The sequence below is a fragment of the Indicator indicator genome, chromosome 1 (assembly GCF_027791375.1).
Source record: "Indicator indicator isolate 239-I01 chromosome 1, UM_Iind_1.1, whole genome shotgun sequence".
Lineage (NCBI taxonomy): Eukaryota > Metazoa > Chordata > Aves > Piciformes > Indicatoridae > Indicator > Indicator indicator.
Window position 1 is genome coordinate 85,837,121 of NC_072010.1, and position 19,368 is coordinate 85,856,488.

General features: G+C 39.2%; 1 protein-coding gene across 1 annotated transcript in view; it reads left to right on the forward strand.

Moving 5' to 3' along the window:
- The window catches only part of ABI3BP (ABI family member 3 binding protein), a 155,782-nt gene that overhangs the window by 35,578 nt on the left and 100,836 nt on the right, over positions 1-19,368 (forward strand). Inside the window, exons 5-6 of the mRNA XM_054385863.1 lie at positions 11,923-12,104; positions 17,681-17,742. Of these exons, the coding sequence (XP_054241838.1) occupies positions 11,923-12,104; positions 17,681-17,742 (244 nt within the window). The remainder of the gene's footprint in view (positions 1-11,922; positions 12,105-17,680; positions 17,743-19,368) is intronic.

Below are 19,368 nucleotides of genomic sequence, written 5' to 3' on the forward strand. Positions count from 1 at the left end.
GACCCACTTGAAAGAAACTTTGTTAAATCATAGGAAATATATTGATTGAAAGTTGGCCAAATAGAAGCAAAATAAGTTTTTTTGCTGTGCTATGGCAGGAGAAGGATGCCTTGTTTTAATGTTATTTGATTTCTGTTTCTTGTGTTTGGTCTTATCACTACACTGATTTCCTGATATTGACAGAACACACCCTTCATTAATTTTCTATTGTAAGTAAAAGATCTCTTGCACTATAACATTTTTTATTTGCTGCAATTATTTAATGAATGGTACAGTAGTTGGGGAATTTAAGAAGACTCACCAAGTAGCAGTTCCAAGAGACGTCATAGCACTGAGTAGCTTCTCAGTTAAGTGCATCATTGCATGTTAGGCTGCTCTTGGCAAACAAGTAAAATTCATCTGTTGCAATTATTAAAATTTTTAATACAGATGGTTTCCCTGCTCTGTTCTTTTGATGTTCTCTTTGTAGTCTTCTCTTTGTGACAGAAGAATTTTTTGTCATCATTTACACCATGTGGAACTCCATTCTTTTCAGAAGTGTTTTATAAAACCAAGAGAAAACTTTATGCACTCATCTTTGGGATGCATCTACATGTGGTTTCCAGCTACCACCTTTTGTTTTCTTGATGCATCTTTGCATTACTGAGACCACAATTTTTTTTCGTTCCCTGTCTGTCTAATTTATAAGTCTAATTTAAGTGTGAATCTGCTTACTTTTGGTGCTGATAGTTAAAATTCTATTAATATAATTTAACTGGATGTCAGACATAGATTATGTTAAAAACCAACCAACCAACCAAACCGTGTAGCCAATATGAGCTTTTTCTTACTTCCCAGAATTTATTTGGACTAACCCTTGTTATGAATAAAGGGTGATAAGGTGGGAAATTAATAAAAATATATAACTATATAAAAAATTTATTAAAGATTTATTAAAGGTTCAGTATTCAGTTGAGAATATCTTCACAGTATAATAATGGTTCCAAATAGTTTGAGAACAGTATTTGGAAAAGATAGACTTCAAAGTAGTAAATTACCTCACTAACAAAAGGCAGGAAGTTCCCAGAGACTTTAGGATCATATCAATTACTCACGATACTGCTGCTGGATTATGGGAATTCCTCTTTTGTCTCTTTTTTTATCAGAAAATGCTCCTAAACTGCTTTGCTGCTTATAATCCACTTATGTGTGTTGGGTGCAAAAACCCAAGAGAAAAGAGCCTCGTGCTCTCTGCAGCTCACCTATTTTATACAGACAGCTGATTTTTGTTGGAATTGTCACCAGACAAAGACTAGAACAAATAACCATCAGTTTTGTGCCCAAACATGCCCAGACTTGATCCAGTCTGTGCCTGGCAGGACTCATGGCTTGGGGGAAGGGCCCTATGAAATCCACCAATCTACAGGCCTTTGAGAGGGAGGTGTCTCTCTTCTGGTTCCCTTCATCTCAGCCTCTCTGTTTTGCCCCAATCCGATCTTTGTTGGGGGAAAGGGGTTTTGGGTGAACTGCCACAACCCTTTTCAAGTTTCAAGAATTCATCATGATCAAATGTGAACATTCATCACCAACCAGAATTTCAAACCCTACTGAAAAAATCATGTTAATGTTTATTAGGAAGCTTTTAGGGAATGTCAAAGCATATAATTTAATTGCCTTTTTTTTTTTTTTTTTTTGAGTAGAGGTAAAAGTTGGTTTAAGCTTAAATTTTGTTCTCTTAATCAAGCAAATAGTTTCCTACAGTTAGAAATCAGGAAAATCAAGCTGACCATGGAAGAGCCTGTGAAGTGTTCTGTCCACATGATGTTTTTATTACCGTGTTTACCATGGAATTCACCTTCTCAGTGTGCTGCATCAGCACCAAAGTTTCACCACTCTGTGCAGTGGAAAGGAAGAACACTTTAGAAGAAGCCTATATCCATCTAGAGATTCAAGGCCTGTGACATTCACCCAAAGTGGTTGGTAGTTTTGTTTTGTTCTCCTTTACTGGACCAAAATGCTTTTGATTTGTATGAATGATGGAAACAGATCTCAGTCATGACCATGATGTGTATTTCTATAATTTCAAGCAAAGATGTAGTTCAGATATATTTCTAGTCAGTGTATAGGAGAAAATGGATTAATTTATAATAGTAATTTGAATGGTAATTGATAATGTATAATAATAATTAAAAAGAAAAGTAGATGAACCTTAACAAATCAGTATTGTTTTAAAAGTGAAAGAGTAAAATCAGATAACATAGTCATAAACATTTATTTCTATTGCAGTTCACTTCATCCTTTTTCATATGGCATGCTCTCCTTAATGTGGTGTGTTGAAATGTACTGTTAGTCATCCTCAAGGCTGAATAGTGACTAACTGCTAATTCTTGACATTGGCAGGGCTTGGCAGTTTTGACCTCTTAACTCAGTTCTGTCAGTTAATATCCGCTTAATTTTAGATTTCTATGACCTGAAGTGGAGTCACTGTTCTGAACTTCAGATTTGCTGCCTCTGGATGGACACTAGGCTTTTGTACAAATATTGCATAATATAAGTTAGCTGACTCAGAAGATGAAAACCATATGGAACTCCATGGATCTGTTGGCTAAGATTTTCTCTAGTGAGAATCTCAGAGGAATGTTCCTTAGAAGTTCTGTGTTTGTGAGCAAATGAGTTTTGAAGAAGAGGTGCCACATTCTCAAATAGTGTCAATATTTTGTGTTCCTTCAGTGGAATTATTTTTTGGTTATAGGGGGCACATAGTGTTCCTCTGTACCTCCAAAGTGCTTTTTAAGTAACCCCAATGAGGAAAAGTTTCCTATGCCATCTTTTGACAAACCATCATTTGCTTACTAACTATCTAGAGATAAAGGGCATAAGCCAATAGAGTGCTATATATTTCCTGCAAGATAACCTCAAATTCTAATTCATTATGGAAGCCTGGTCATTTATGTGGGTCAAAGTTCTTTGCAAGGTCAAATTTTAAAGACTTCTTGAGGTGCCTATCATCTCTGGTCAGAGCCTTAGGACTAGAATGCAAAACAAAACAAAACAAACAAAAGGACCCAGTGCCTCAAAAATCAAGCAATTAGTTTTATGTAGCTGATGAAAACTACGTAGCACCAGAAAGGTTTCACCAATAACGTGGAGTTCACTTCTCAGTGTCTTCTCTTTTCTGACAGTACCATGAGGTAGCTGATGAGGATGGCAAACTCCTGATAACCTGCTGTACAGTCATGTTCACTTCCTATTTTTGTACTTCTGAGAGATCAGAGCGATTTGTTTTCTCTCTGCCTTTCAATGTCCAACCAACCAATAGTGGACAGAGCTGTCATAATAAACATATGGGGGTTGTGTTTACTGAGCATTTAAGTCTGAAAAAGAGAGTACACACTGTTGTGCAGACTTTTTTTTTTTTCTTTTTTTTCCCCCTTTTCTTTGGTTAGAAGAACTCCACAAATGCCAAAATGGAGCAGAGGGTTGAAAAAGGTAGAGTTTGATGGTTAGTTAAGACTCATGGAATCATTAAAGTTGGAAAAGACCTCCAAGACCAAGTCCAGAGAGCGACAGGGGAGGAAACAGAAAATACTTTTTCCATGCATGCCAAAAACAGGGGGTTTAGATAGAATACTATATTTTACTGCATTACTGAATTTGTATAGAGAAGCAAACATGCTTCCAGATACACGTGAAATAAAACTTTAAAACCTGAAGGTACGGGAATTTTCATCATGTACATCTAAGTCAAAAACGTCCACAAATTCACATTTCTATTGTTTAAATTTGTTTACCCATCATTAAATGTCCAGTATTGTATTTGCAAGTAGTACAGATTGTTTTACTTGATTTGTACCTAATGCTTCAAAAATAAAAAGAAAATGAGAAAGAGAGGGGAAAAACAGAAATTAATTCTCTCTGTAGTGCAACCCTGAATTCCTGAAGATATGTGCATCATCTAGTTTTGAGTTTATCTACAACTCTGTGTGACTGTGCAGCTGCCAACTTTGTGTTGTAAATGGTATAGAAAATGTATTTTAAACTTAGCAGAATTCTTTAAGGAAAAAAACACTGCAGCAAATAAACTTTTTGAGTTTCAGACACTTCTAGGTTACATCTGTAGGAATATATACTCAGAGCTTGTTTAAACATGGAAGGATTTGTTGACCTCTCATTCTTCAGAACCTCTAACTCATCAATTAATTTCAGTCATTCTAGGAAAACTTTAAGCGGAAAAAGTTAATGTTAGTGATCGTGCAGAGGTGAAAACTAAATTGGAACATGCTTTGAAAACTTAACTGGTAGCCATCAGCGATGTAATTCTTTTCTATATATGTCAGTGTCTGTTACTTTAAAATAAACTTGGCAATAAAAAGGAAACAATATAATCTACTTCATGTGGTGATTTGTGAAACACTCAGCATCTGAAATACATAGTTCAAAACAATTTTTTTATTACTTGTTAATGCTAAATGGATGTTGTGCTTCTAATGAAATCTAAATGCAAACAAATAAATAAATACGAGCACATTGATAGCTTTCTTTAAAAAGTATAATTACATTCCTGTGCACAAAGTAAAATAAGCTTTATAACCTTTTATCTAGGACAACACAAAATCACAGAGCAGGAATGTTCTTACATTTCCAAGGCTTAATTGTTTGTTTAGTGTTATGTGTGACTAAAATAGTCATGATTAAATTGTTTGGAGTTTTGGTTTGTATCTGGTTCCAAATAAATCCATGATATTTATACAAACTGACCTAATCTGGAAATCTCATAAATCCATCTGCCTTTTAAGATTTCCAGTATCTAATTGTTTGTGCCCAAATATTTGACTGTGCAAGCATTTTCTGGGAATCTGGTGGAAAAGAGATTTGGTGAACAACTGGGGGAAATGGCACTGAATTTCTTGGCAAGACAGTGTCATTCATACTGATGCAGGAAAACAATATTTTGCCTCTCAGTGCTAGAATTTTGCTTCTTTTAGCAGCAAACAAGACTTCTTTGATTTAAAAAAAAAAAAAAGAACAAAGCCCTAAGGGCTGCTGTTTTAAAATGGTAATCATATTTTGATAAAAAGGCTAGCTCTAATCTGAGAAAGAAAATATTTCCCTGCCTCTTATTGTAGTTTAAAAACCCCCAAACCTATGTAAACAGAGCACAGAAAGGATAGAAACACCTCTTATTGTAGTTTAAAAACCCCCAAACCTATGTGAACAGAACACAGAAAGGATAGAAACACTGTTTTTTGTCAGACTAGTAACCTTTCACAGAAGCTTTGCATATAATCACTGCAGTGACTGGTCTATGGAGTAGTTTTGTAGTCTCTCTTTTATATGATGAGATTGGGTTTGCTTCTTTTATTTCTCTCGTTAATTCACATTCTGTGTGCATCATAGGTGGAGGCAAGTGAAGTCAGAATATTGTAAAGGAATATCTCAAGCTTGGAAATATAGAGAGAGTTTCAAAAATGCAACCATTAAACATATTGCAGCACTGCACAAATGCATTTGGAGAGGAGCTTTCTTGGTGAATGTAGGCTCTTTATTTCTTTACTGTAGTTTGGTGGTTGTGTGTGTGTTGGCTTTATTGCAGCAATTAATTCTGAGAACGGTACCTCTCACCTTCACATGATTTCTTCTTTTTAAACTACTGGACTTTATTATCCTTTTAGTTGTCTAGTGAAAAGAGAGGAGGTAAGGTTCCTCTTTGGTCACTGTGGTGGGTTGCTTGGAGGTATCTTCTGCATGAAGCACTGCCTGTTAGGGAGAGAGATTAATTTTATAATAAAAGAGCTGTTATATTTTATGGAAGGAATAGAAGCTCAGTGAACCCTGGAATCTTTTGTTTCATATCTGTTCTGAAAATTCGTATTTTGTTCTGAAAAAATGTACCTTTTCCCTATTCCCTACCAAAACAACAACTACCAACCCAAACCAAACCGAAACAACAAAAAAGAATGTGGACATGGTTTAATGGCCATGGTGTTCTTAGGTTGATGATTGGACTTGATCTTAGAGGCCTTTTCCAACCAAAACAATTCTGTGATTCTGTAAGAATCAAAATTAAAAGCAGTTTTTATTGTCATGTTGCAGTACATGCTGAGAATCTAAATTAAAGTAAATGCTAATCTGCTGTAACTGGCTGTGCCACTTCCTTGCTGAAACACCAAACTAGCATTCACATCTGTAAACTGTGACTGTTCTCATTAAACTTTACTTAAATGATATTAATTAATTTCTTAGCTATTTTTTCCTCATATTATCTATTAGAGTCCTCCAGTATACAATATTTTTTTTTTATATTCTTATGTCACAGAGATAAGGAAAGTGGGCGTGTTTAGACTGGATACTAGGAAGGAATTCTTGACAATGAGGTTAGTGAGACACTGGAACAGGCTGCCCAGGGAAGTTGTGGATGCCCCCCTCCTTGGAGGTGTTCAAGGCCAGGCTGGAGAGGGCCTTATCTGGTCTAGTGCAAGATATCCCTGCCCATGGCAGGGGGGTTGGAACTAAACTATCTTTAAGATCCCTTCCAGCCCTAACCTTTTCACAATCCTATGAAGTCTTTGAGCAATAGTATAGTCTACCTTTCTCCTCTGTGTGAGTGTGGCCGTACTCCATTTCAGCCTGCCTGGTATCATTTTGGGAGCTATCCATGGAGCGCTTTCTATAAATATTTGCAATACAAGAGAAGCAGTTTTGCAGCTTCTGATACATGTAACAGGCCAGCTGTGCAAATTTTGCACTTGTATGTCACTGCCAAAAGGGGACTGATACATGTGAGTGGTGACTGGATTTTATGGCTTTCTTGTATCTTCAATTATATGTGTTGATTTTTTGGCATTTGATTTTTTTTCTGAGAGGGATGTTTGAAAAGGGAGATATTAAAATGACAACAAGTTTGAATCAGTAGATGTTTTCAGGCAGGCACTGAAATTGTACTGTATTTGGCAGCTTGATAACCTAATTTAACAATGAATGTTTTTTTTTTTATGATAAAATTTGGCATTTCTGAATTCATACTCTGTAAACAAATTATTGCATTTCTCCAAGCGATCATTGCTGTTTATAGTTTGGATATTAAAAATATTGAAATTATTGTGACTTGCAAGTTGTTAAATGGAACTTCATTTTGGTTGTTTTTTACTGAAATAATTGAGGAAATGCTGTCATCGCAGTCAGTGTTTTTAGTAGTCACATCAAGTTTCCACTAAAATAATTAACCCCTTGGTGAAGGTTTTACAGGCTTGGAAATCTTGGAATTGAGAGCACATTTCTTCCGTGCTATATGTTTCTAACGGCAGAGTTTGACACAACTGTTAAAATCTTTTTTGTCATATTTTTAATGCTCTTGATTTTTAGTGAAAGATGTTTAAAGATCTTTCTTGATGTGCAAGTGTTCTTGTTATTTTAATTTATGTTAGGGAGAAGGAATGTGAAAGTGTGGAAACAGTATTCAAAATAAGAACATTTTCTACAGTAAAAGCAAGTGGAAGCAGCTACTTAAAAGCAGAGGGACCTTGACAGGCTGGACAGATGGGCAGAGTCCAACAGGATGGCATTCAACAAATCCAAGTGCCAGGTGCTGCACTTTGGTCACAACAACCCCATGCAGAGCTACAGGCTGGGGTCAGAGTGGCTGGAGAGCAGCCAGGCAGAAAGGGACCTGGGGGTACTGGTTGACAGCCGCCTGAACATGAGCCAGCAGTGTGCCCAGGTGGCCAAGAGAGCCAATGGCATCCTGGCCTGCATCAGGCATAGTGTGGCCAGCAGGAGCAGGGAGGTCATTGTACCCCTGTACACAGCACTGGTTAGGCCACACCTTGAGTACTGTGTCCAGTTCTGGGCCCCTCAGTTTAGGAAAGATGTTGAATTGCTGGAGCATGTCCAGAGAAGGGCAACGAGGCTGGGGAGAGGCCTTGAGCACAAGCCCCATGAGGAGAGGCTGAGGGGGCTGGGACTGTTTAGCCTGGAGAAGAGGAGGCTCAGGGGTGACCTCATTGCTGTCTACAACTACCTGAAGGGAGGCTGTAGCCAGGAGGGGTTTGGTCTCTTCTCCCAGGCAACCAGCAGCAGAACAAGAGGACACAGTCTCAAGCTGCGCCAGGGGAGGTTTAGGCTGGAGGTGAGGAGAAAGTTCTTCACAGAGAGAGTGGTTGGCCATTGGAATGTGCTGCCCAGGGAGGTGGTGGAGTCACCATCCCTGGAGGTGTTCAAGAGGGGATTGGACGTGGCACTTGGTGCCATGGTTTAGATAGTCATGAGGTTTAGGGTGACAGGTATCTTCCAGCCTTCTTGATTCTATGATTCTATGATTCTATGATTCTATGATTCTATGATTCTACTCATTATGAATAGATTCTTAGAGGGGGGGTGGGAAAGGTGTGTTCCTCTTAATTTCAGATGCAGCAATTAATTTAGACTGTTCAATAATTGAACTGTAGGCTTTTTTCTTTCCATCAAATACAATCACTTCATTTCTACCCTATTCAAAATAAAACAGGCAGGAAAAGAAAATAATGAAGACAAATACAAATAAAATTCCCTCTTTCAGGAAAGCTGGGAAGTAGGTGACTACTTCTACTTGTGATTCACATTTTAATAGTAATAATCTTTTTAAGTATAATCATGATTCACATTTTTATACCCTACAACTTCCTCCTTGAGAAACCGGCTGCACAAGGCTTGGATGGATGGACACTTTGCTGGGTTAAAAACTGGCTGGATGGTCAGACACAAACAGTGGTGGGAATGGAATTAAATCCAGTTGACTCCCAGGCACAAGCAGTGTTCCCCAGGGCTCAGTATTGGGGCCAATTCTCTTTAATATCTTTGTCAATGATCTGGATGAGGCAACTGAGTACACCCTCAGTAGGTTTGCAGATGACACCAAATGGATGGGAGTGTGGATCTGCCTAAAGGTAGGAAAGCTCAGCAAACAGATCTGGATTGGCTGGAGAGAAGGGCCAAGGTCAGTTGTGTGAGGCTGAGTTATGCACTTGGGTCACAAGAACTCTGTGCAAACCTACAGGCTTGGGGCAGAGTGGCTGGAAAGTTGCCTCACAGAAACGGACCTGGGGGTGCTGTTTGACAGCTGGCTGACATGAGACAGCAACATGCCCAGGTAGCCAAGAAAGCCAACAGCATCATGGCCTGGATCAGGGACAGTGTGGCCAGCAGTGAGGCCACACCTCAACTACTAGTTTCAGTTTTGGGCCCCTCACTACAAGTAGGACACTGAGGTGCTGGAGCATGTCCAGGGAAGGGCAACAAAGCTGGTGAAGGGTGTAGAGAACAAATCTTATGAGAAACATCTGAGGGAACATGGATTGTTTAGTCTGGTGAAGAGGAGGCTGAGGGGATACCTCATTGCTCTTTACAACTCCCTGAAAGGAGGTTGGGGTGAGGTGGGGATTGGTCTTTTCTCCCTAGTATCAGGTGATAGAACAAAAGAAAATGGCCTGAAGTTGTGCCAGGGCAGTTTTAGGTTGGATATTAGAAAAAATTTCTTTACTGCAAGAGTGGTCAGTCTTTGGAACAGGCTGCCCATGGATGTGGCGGAGTCACTGTTCCTGGAGGTGTTCAAGAAATGTGTGATCACGGCACTTTGAGGCATGGTTTAATGGCCATGGTGGTGTTAGGTTGGTGGTTGGACTCAGTGATTTTAGAGGTCTTTTCCAATTAAACCAATTCTGTGATTCTATGAGGTTTCCATACCTATACTAAATTCTCTTCATTTTACTGTTGCAAATATTTTTTTTAAAAACATTCTTTGTCAGCCCAACTAATATATATTGCTTGACATATGAAATTTGAGTAGTTCACAGCCTACAGCAGTAAGGATGCAGATTCTCACTTGGTAGGCCAGGAACTGATAAGAAGATAAAGGATATTCACTAGCCACCATATTTATTTAATTCCCTTTTTCAAGGTTTGGGTTAGACTGTAGCTTGTTTTGAATGCAAAGTAGTACAGCTAATGTAGAGATTTAAGTGAGCCAACATAAATATCAATTTTGTAATCCAACAGAATAGTTGAATGAGCTGAATCATAGCAACTGAAACAGAAGAACCTGTATTCTTGCTGCCAAGAAAACAAATTTGACAGTTGTGAGATAAAATATATCAACAAAGTGAATACCTGTGTATGAAAATCCTTTCCATGAATGCACTTCCATTGTTTCAGGTTATTTTAATAATGAAGTTGGAATTTCCCAGTGCTCAACACTCATCTTTCACATATACTCACTCTGCTCTGGAAGTGTAACTTTGGCAGAAGCATGTATTATACATTAACAGCGTTATATTTGGTCCATTGAGTCATTTTAATCTGGACTTGTGGTGACTTTTCAGCTGATCAGATAACTTCGTTGGTTGTTTTCTTAAAGTCCTTTCTTTTTCCCTTTGTATTTTCCTATATAATACCTGACTTCAATCCTAGAACTTAAATTACTTGTTCTTTTTACCTTTGAATGATTCCTGGGCACGTACCTGGGATTTTAGAATTGTGTTTGCTTTATGGCTTTAATTTGCTCTATCGAAGTGTGGAAAAATACCGCTGGAAGTATTAATCCTTTTTTTTTTCAGCTGATGTAAATGTAAGATAGATGTACTTTGTTTACCTTATGTGTAACAATTTTCTATAATACTTGGATATAAAAGTTGCCAAATCTGTCTCAGATTAGTTTTTCCAAAACCAGAAAACCTCACCCCATTCTGGCAGTGATTCAGCATCTATATTGAAAATGAGACTGTAACACGCAGCAGAGTTCTTGGGCTGTAACTCCAACCATTTACACTGCATTGTTTTATACTGGCTAGCATTGCAGTCATATTTTTTCATGGTGGTGTTGCTTGATTCAATTGGGCAATTTTCTGTAGGAGTGTTTTTTTAATTTCATAATCTGTTAGCGTTAATCATGTTCCTGGTTTTAACTGGTGAAAGTAATGTTTGGGTTTATTTTCTTGATTGAAGTGTGGGCATTTCATAATGGGATCACTCAATGAGGAATGTATTGTATAAATGTCAACTATTACTGATTTTCCCCTGAGAATATTTTTGGACCACTTTTGAGGGAACACCTTCCTCTGGGTGTGTATAGAGGATTTTGAGAAACTGATTGAATTTTCCTGACTAATAGGCTCATGATTCAATTGACTAGTTCTGGCATATGTCAGAATAACAGGAACTACTTGCAAAATGAGCTCTCACTTTGTGGTCAGAACATCACACACAGTCATTTGTGAATAAGGAGATTGTTCTTTTGTTCTTTTTATAATGCTTTCAATGTCAAGACCTGTGTGATGCAGAACATACATGTTTTTAGGAGATGACTGGGCTAGCACTATGTTTGCAGGAAAGATTATTATGTGTTTTCTGATATTTGATAACCAAAAAGGACTAGAAAGAACAAGAATGATGGTAGGTAGAAGCTGTTTTAGTAATTCATAACAAAAATGTTTGTGGGACTGGAAGACCTGTCATAAGAAGAAAGGCTGAGAGAACTGGGTTTGTTCAGGTGCAGAGGAGACCTTATTACAATGTACCAGTACATAAAGGGTAGCTACAGAGAAGATGAAGACTCCGTTTTCACGAGGAGTCACATGGAAAAGACATGGGGTAATGGGTACAGGTTACTCATGGCAAGATTCATACTGGACTCCAGAAGAAAATGTTTCACCACAGAAACAGTTAGACACTGGAATTATCTCACAAGGGAGGTAGTGGATTCCCTTACACTGGATAGTTTTCAGACAGTTTGACAGGGTAATGAGCCATCTCATTTCAACTATACTATCACCTGGAAAGATTGGACCAGATGACCCTTGAGGTCCTTTAAACCTGACACTCTGTAATTCTATGATTCTTTGTGAATATTTTTTGTGTTTACTGTTTTGTTTGTTTTGGATTTGTTTTTTGATTTTTTTTTCTTTTGCCAAACAGGTTCTATACAGTTCGCTACAGAGAAAAAGGCAAAGACAAGAAATGGGTGTTTCAGCTTTGCCCAGTTACAGAAACAGTGGTGGACAGTTTAAAGCCAAATACACTTTATGAATTTGGAGTTAAAGAAAATGTAGAGGATAGTGTTTGGAGCAAGACTTTCAGTCATAAGATAGATCTCTCTAGTAAGTATTTGACAATAATTAATCAAATGGCTACTCAGTTTGACAGCATTTTTTCCTCTGTTGTGGTATTATTTAAAGTAAGATACTGATCAGGTTTTCATTGTTTAAATATCTCTTATGCCCCTAAGAAATCCTTTTAGGAATTGTGACACTAGAAATAGCTTGAAAAATTGCCACATACTCTTCTGAAAGATGTTCTCTTCTAATTTCAACTAGAAGAGGACTTACTGCACATTGGTAGAACTTTTGAGTATTTAGTTTAGATACAAATGAATTATTGAGTGTATATGTTTATGCTTCTGCCTGGATACCAAGCTTTTTCTTTGGGCCAGGAATAACAGGGTCATTGCCACTTTGATTTGATGGTGAGTATTGTCCTTGTTTGAATCTTCTTCTATATTTGCTTTTATGTTCAAACTGGTTAAAAGCATCCAGCCTGATCTAGGGGAGGATGTCCCTGATGATTACAGGGTGGGTGGACTAGATGACCTTTGAAGGTCCCTTCCAACCTGAAACATTCTATGATTCTATGATCAAGAATCAAGAAGAATCAAGAATCAAGAAGGTTGGAAGAGACCTCAAAGATCATCGAGTCCAACCTGTCACCCTACACCTCATGCCTATCTAAACCATGGCACCAAGTGCCACGTCCAATCCCCTCTTGAACACCTCCAGGGATGGTGACTCCACCACCTCCCTGGGCAGCACATTCCAATGGCCAACCACTCTCTCTGTGAAGAACTTTCTCCTCACCTCCAGCCTAAACCTCCCCTGGCGCAGCTTGAGACTGTGTCCTCTTGTTCTGCTGCTGGTTGCCTGGGAGAAGAGACCAAACCCCTCCTGGCTACAACCTCCCTTCAGGTAGTTGTAGACAGCAATGAGGTCACCCCTGAGCCTCCTCTTCTCCAGGCTAAACAGTCCCAGCTCCCTCAGCCTCTCCTCATAGGGCTTGTGCTCAAGGCCTCTCCCCAGCCTCGTTGCCCTTCTCTGGACATGCTCCAGCAATTCAACATCTTTCCTAAACTGAGGGGCCCAGAACTGGACACAGTACTCAAGGTGTGGCCTAACCAGTGCTGTGTACAGGGGTACAATGACCTCCCTGCTCCTGCTGGCCAAACTATGCCTGATGCAGGCCAGGATGCCATTGGCTCTCTTGGCCACCTGGGCACACTGCTGGCTCATGTTCAGGCGGCTGTCAGTCAGTACCCCCAGGTCCCTTTCTGCCTGGCTGCTCTCCAGCCACTCTGACCCCAGCCTGTAGCTCTGCATGGGGTTGTTGTGGCCGAAGTGCAGCACCCGGCACTTGGACTTGTTGAATGCCATCATGTTGGACTCTGCCCATCTGTCCAGCCTGTCAAGGTCCCTCTGCAGAGCCCTTCTACCTTCTAACAGATCAACACCTGCTCCCAGCTTGGTGTCATCTGCATATTTACTGATGATGGACTCAATCCCCTCATCCAGATCATCAATAAAGATATTGAACAGGATGGGGCCCAGCACTGATCCCTGGGGGACACCACTAGTGACAGGCTGCCAGCTGGATGTGGCACCATTCACCACCACTCTCTGGGCTCGGCCCTCCAGCCAGTTCCTAACCCAGCGCAGAGTGCTGCTGTCCAAGCCACAAGCTGCCAGTTTGGCCAAGAGTTTGCTGTGGGGGACAGTGTCAAAGTCCTTGCTGAAGTCCAGGTAGACTACATCCACAGCCTTTCCTACATCCACCAGGCTGTCACCTGATCATAGAAGGAGATCAGGTTGGTGAGGCAGGACCTGCCCTTCCTAAATCCATGTTGGCTGGGCCTGATTCCTTGGCTATCCTTCAGGTATGCAGTGATTGCCCCCAAGACAATCTGCTCCATGATTTTCCCTGGCACTGAGGTCAGGCTGACAGGCCTGTAGTTCCCAGGTTCTTCTGTTCGTCCCTTCTTGTGGATGGGTGTCACATTGGCCAGTTTCCAGTCTTCTGGGACCTCTCCAGTGAGCCAGGACTGGTGGAAAATGATGGAGAGAGGCTTGGCCAGCTCATCTGCCAGCTCTTTCAGCACCCTAGGATGAATCCCATCAGGTCCCATGGACTTGTGAATATCCAAGTGACTCAACAAGTCTCGAACTAATGCCACATGGATTTCAGGAGTACAACACTGCTCCTTGACCCCATCAACCAGCTCAGGAGGCCAGTTATCCTGAAGTCCTCCTGCCTTACTGTTGAAAATGGAGGCAAAGAAGGTATTTAGAATCTCAGCCTTCTCCTCATCACCATAGGCCCTTTATAACTCTGTTGGAAAGCTGAATTTCAAGGTAATTTTCAGTCAAGGAATTACACAAAACGTGTTCAAGGAACATACTGTTTGGGTTTTCACAGAGGCAGTGCACGGCATCTCTGGCTGTTCTCTCAGTCGTATGTTTTAAGCTTTTTGTCCAAAGTAAAAAGACAATGCAGACAAAATAGCATCAAATTAACTCTTGAAAAAACATGTACTGCTCAGAGAATCACTGCTGTTGATGGAGGAAATAGGCAGCAGTAGAGTCTTGCTCCTTTTAAGGAGAGGACGAGAGGCCTTAACAGACATTGCCCAATTTAATTTATTTTCCTCAAGCATTTACATAAAATCAATTCTGATCATGATACTGGTCCGAAGATGCTGCAAACTCCTATGCTCAACCTTTCTACTTGACTCAAAATGTAAAGAATGGGAATCCTCATAAGAAAGCCTCATTAACTTGAGATTTGCAGATGAAATTTGATTTGGACCTCAGTCTCAAGTTTGTAGACAAATCACACAGCTCAATATACGTGAGAGTAAGGGAAATGAGTGGTAGGATGGTTGTAACACTGCAGAAGGCCTCATACTCCCTAATAAAGAACTTTGCTAACCTTCAACATAAATTAGACAGCTGTAACTTTGAAGTACCTGCCCAGTGCCCATGAGGATTTTAGCACTCCAGAATAATGCCATTGTTACCATGAGCTTAAAATGGAGAATGATGACAATCTTTTCCCACATCTTTCTCACACAGAAGACTTACTAAGTGGTTGGTTTTCCTAAATTTTAAACATTTTCAAGTAATTTAATGTAATTTCCAGTGAGTGCTGGGATATATTTGAACACTAAAAATAGAGGGAAATGAAGAGTGTCTTCTATTTAAAGTTTAAAATTGTGTTTGAAACTGATTGAAATGTCTGCTGGCACCACCAAATTTGCTCTTTATATGTAATGTATTTCTAATTGCTGTTTCTTAACAAATGCTATACACTTTTAACAGGCCAGGAGAATTACTCCTCTAAGTTATGGAGACAGACTGAGTTTGGTTGAGAGGCATTCTCCTATAAGAGCTCATATTCTATTTGGATGAGTAGTCTTTTCCCTGGAATGTAGATTTGTGTATTAAGTGGATGCTTCTTCAGACACTAAATCCAAAGAGCTTGCTGTTATCCCATACACTTTCTGGTCTACTGATAAAGTATCTTTTAATCAGAAAGCCATCAGCACATTTCAAATTCAAGCCTTTTGTATTGTCAGTGCGTAGCAGGAAGACACAGAAACTGTGAGCAGTAAACAAAGAGTGAACATTTATAAAGATTTATAACCATCTGTCTGCAAGGGATTTTACCAATCAGCACAAATGGTCACTATCTTTTTCTGTCTGAATGTTCTGTCTTGTAGCAACCTGAAGTCTTTTCATATAGTAAGAAGCATTTCAATCTAAACCAAACATCTTTCACTGTAAATTTTCTTTCCTCACTGAAGAATATAGAAATTACTATAAACTGAAACTCCTGTTGCACGTTCTTGTATTTGTTGAATGCACAGGCCAAAATGTTGTCATTCACTAAACATGTTGGGAGGGGTTAGGAGGAGAATCTGGTTTTAATTTATGATTTCCGGAAGACATAAAAGGCATGGCAAATGTTCAGTGTTTATTTAACTAAAGCTTATCAAAAGAGATGAAAGCAGATTATTTCTGACCATCTTTCTCATGAAGTCAATGTGAAACTTTTGTCAGTTTCCCCTTGTCCTTAGGTTCTGTTCCTGAGACTTTGAAAGATTATGGTTTTTTTCAGGATATCGTGTAGGCTTAGGTGTCTCTCAATAGAATCATAGAATCAGTTAGAGTTGGAAGGGACCACAAGGATCATCTAGTTCCAACCTCCCTGCCATGGGCAGGGACACCTCACACTAGATCAGGCTGGCCAGAGCCTCATCCAGCCTGGCCTTAAACACCTCCAAGGATGGGGTCTCAACCAACTCCCTGGACAACCCATTTCAGGCTCTCACCACTCTCGTGGTGAAGAACTTCTTCCTTACATCCAGTCTGAATCTCCCCATTTACAGCTTTGTTCCATTCCCCCTAGTCCTATCACTACCTGGTATCCTAAAAAGTCCCTCCCCAGCTTTCTTGTAGGTCCCCTTCAGATACTGGAAGGCCACAAGAAGGTCACCTCGGAGCCTTCTCTTCTCCAGACTGAACAGCCCCAACTCTTTCAGTCTGTCCTCATAGGAGAGGTGCTCCAGCCCTCTGATCATCCTGGTGGCCCTTCTCTGGACACGTTCCAGCATTTCCATATCCCTCTTGTAATAGGGGCTCTAGAACTGGATGCAGTACTCCAGGTGGGGTCTCACCAGAGCAGATTAGAGGGGGAGAATCACCTCCCTTGACCTGCTGGTCACACTTCTCTTGATGCAGCCCAGGATCTGGTTTCCTTTCTGGGCTGCAAGTGCACATTGACAGCTCATGTTGAGCTTCTCATCTGCCAGCACCCCCAAGTCCCTCTCCTCAGGGCTGCTCTCCAGCCAGTCACTGCACTGTTATATTGCTCATCAGCTTTGCGTACTTATGAAGGAATATGATAACATTTAGCTGGACTCTTCTTTTACACAAAGAAAATAATAATGCTAGAACATAAGAGGGGTTGGAAGGGACTGTTTCTTTTCTATACTGAACACCTGCATCACAAGAAGTTTCTAATATTAAGAAACTAGTAGGTAGAACCTCAGAGAAAATTCAGAGATTAAATCCATGGCTTGATTTGTTCACATGTTGAGATAAAGGTAACCATGTCAGACCCAGGCCTGTCTGTATTGCCAGTGCTAAATGTCTATGTCTTTTAGAAGAGCACACTTAAAAGCAAAACCTTTGGAATCTTTAAAGCATGCTGCTTCTAGCCAGTCCTAGTACAAGCCTGACAGATGAGATACAAAATTCTTCCTTCAAGTTTCTTCTTCCCATGTTAGTGTTGTGATTAAATTATTTTTATTATAGAATCCTCCTAGTCACCTCTAAATTTTCCTTAGTAAGTCCCAGATGATTTCAATTTTTTTACTCCCTGTTGTAGACAAAGAAGAATACATTTCATTTCCTCGCTGTCAAAATGTGGAAAGGAGGCTTTGCAGATGAATTAATCAATGTGGAGAAACTAGATCAAAGAAAAATGTGATATGATGTGTTTTTATACCTTGTAATTAAGACTCCTAACATTCTTAGCTATTGAAGAAAGTGAATAAACTTGGTTTGCTTTACTTTGAATAAAACAAAAAATTAATTTTCTATATTTATCTATCTTTCTGTCAATTCAGATAAAAAAGGCAATGGACAGTTCCTGAACATGTACAAGTTGGTACCTAGTTCCCAAACACAGGTATGCAAAACAGTCTTGTTTTGTTTGGTTTTGTTTTGTGCCATATTTGTATTTTTTATGGTCAGATTTTTGCTTCTCCATTAAAGCATGAAAGACATTGTGGCCACAAATGAACAATATTTAAAAAAAAACTCTTCAATCCAAGACTAGATAACTGTCTGGAGAAGTGTTTATGCATGTGGATTGATGAAATGATAGAGAACTGTAGCTGAGATAATTCCATATGATGATTCTGGTTTAACAGTGATGAAGCTGATGATTTCTCTGTGTGCATTCCAAACGTTAAAATTTTCTTATTCCTTTGTGCTAGTCAGGTTTGTTACCTGGTGATATTTGTGGTGGTCTTTTCACCTTGTGATAAGGTAGTGTCATTATTTTATAGACTAATGTTGTGTATACTTGGATTTTCTAAAATCCTAAGTAGTCTCACTGAATTCTTTGATAGTTCTCGGATGTCAGGTGAGTGTCTGCAGAACCAGACGCTGGAAAGAACAATTTGCTTATCAAGATTGCTAGTCATTTCATTAAATCCTTCCAAGTGGCAAAGTAAAATTTTTCACTGTTTCATCAAAACATTTCTTACTTTCGTCTATTTTTCTTTTATTTTTTTTCTCATCTGGCATTTGTCATAACAAGCAATCATGAGTTGATTTCATATATTCATGGATTCACGTACACATACTCTTTCACATCCTAGAGGTGAAGCAGAAATGAAGGATCTGTAGATCAAAACTATTAACAGACTAGTTTTAATATAGTGAAAATAGATAAGTTATTCATAACCTCTAACCATTATCTCTTCTACTATGAGATTAAATTGGCTTCTTCATGTTTACTTCCCTTGATTTTTCCTCAAAGCACAAGTTTCAGCCTTTAATCTTTTGCATTCTTTTTAGTTCAGTTTGTTTTAAAGTTTTGGGTATTTTTAAGTTGTTTTTTTAAGTTGCTTTAAGATAGTGCATGCCTGAGGTAAGCTATGGGATAACTTCCCAAGAAAGGTTGTAGAAATCCTTATTACTTCAGACATTTTAAAAGGTTAACCTGTGAATCATGATTATTATAAGGGAAAAATGCATTCTCTTCTGTCTCTGATGTTTTCCAAGTGTTTTCATGGTAGGAAATGGTCATGTACGGTTTCTCATTGTTCAGTTTTCATATTGTACAATATTGTTAACAATCTGTACTTGCCAGACTTGGCATTGCTTCAGTAATCAACCCAATTTTCCTGTAGGAATAATTAGGTGTTCATTTAGGACAGTAATACTTCAATTACGGTACTACACATAGAGTTAGAGCAGTGTAATGCTTAGGTTATTTGAAAAATACTCGTCTCACATTGAAGAGAAAATGTTTTATCTGTGAATTATATGAAGCCAGTTGATTAGATATTCAGGAAGGTGCTCATCTCATGTTGTTGATGAAATCAACTTCAGTGTTCCTCTCATTGGTCCCACAAGCATCTTTAAAGGTACACATGACAACCCAAGACCAGGTAATTCATTCTAGCATATGGAGGACAAACTGAGATCTTTTACTCATTTTAGCAAACCCTGTGTTCCAGGGCCTTGACTTGGTTATGCAGCTTCTGTGGAAGTAGGGATTCTGCAGGAGAAGTCCTGAAAAAGA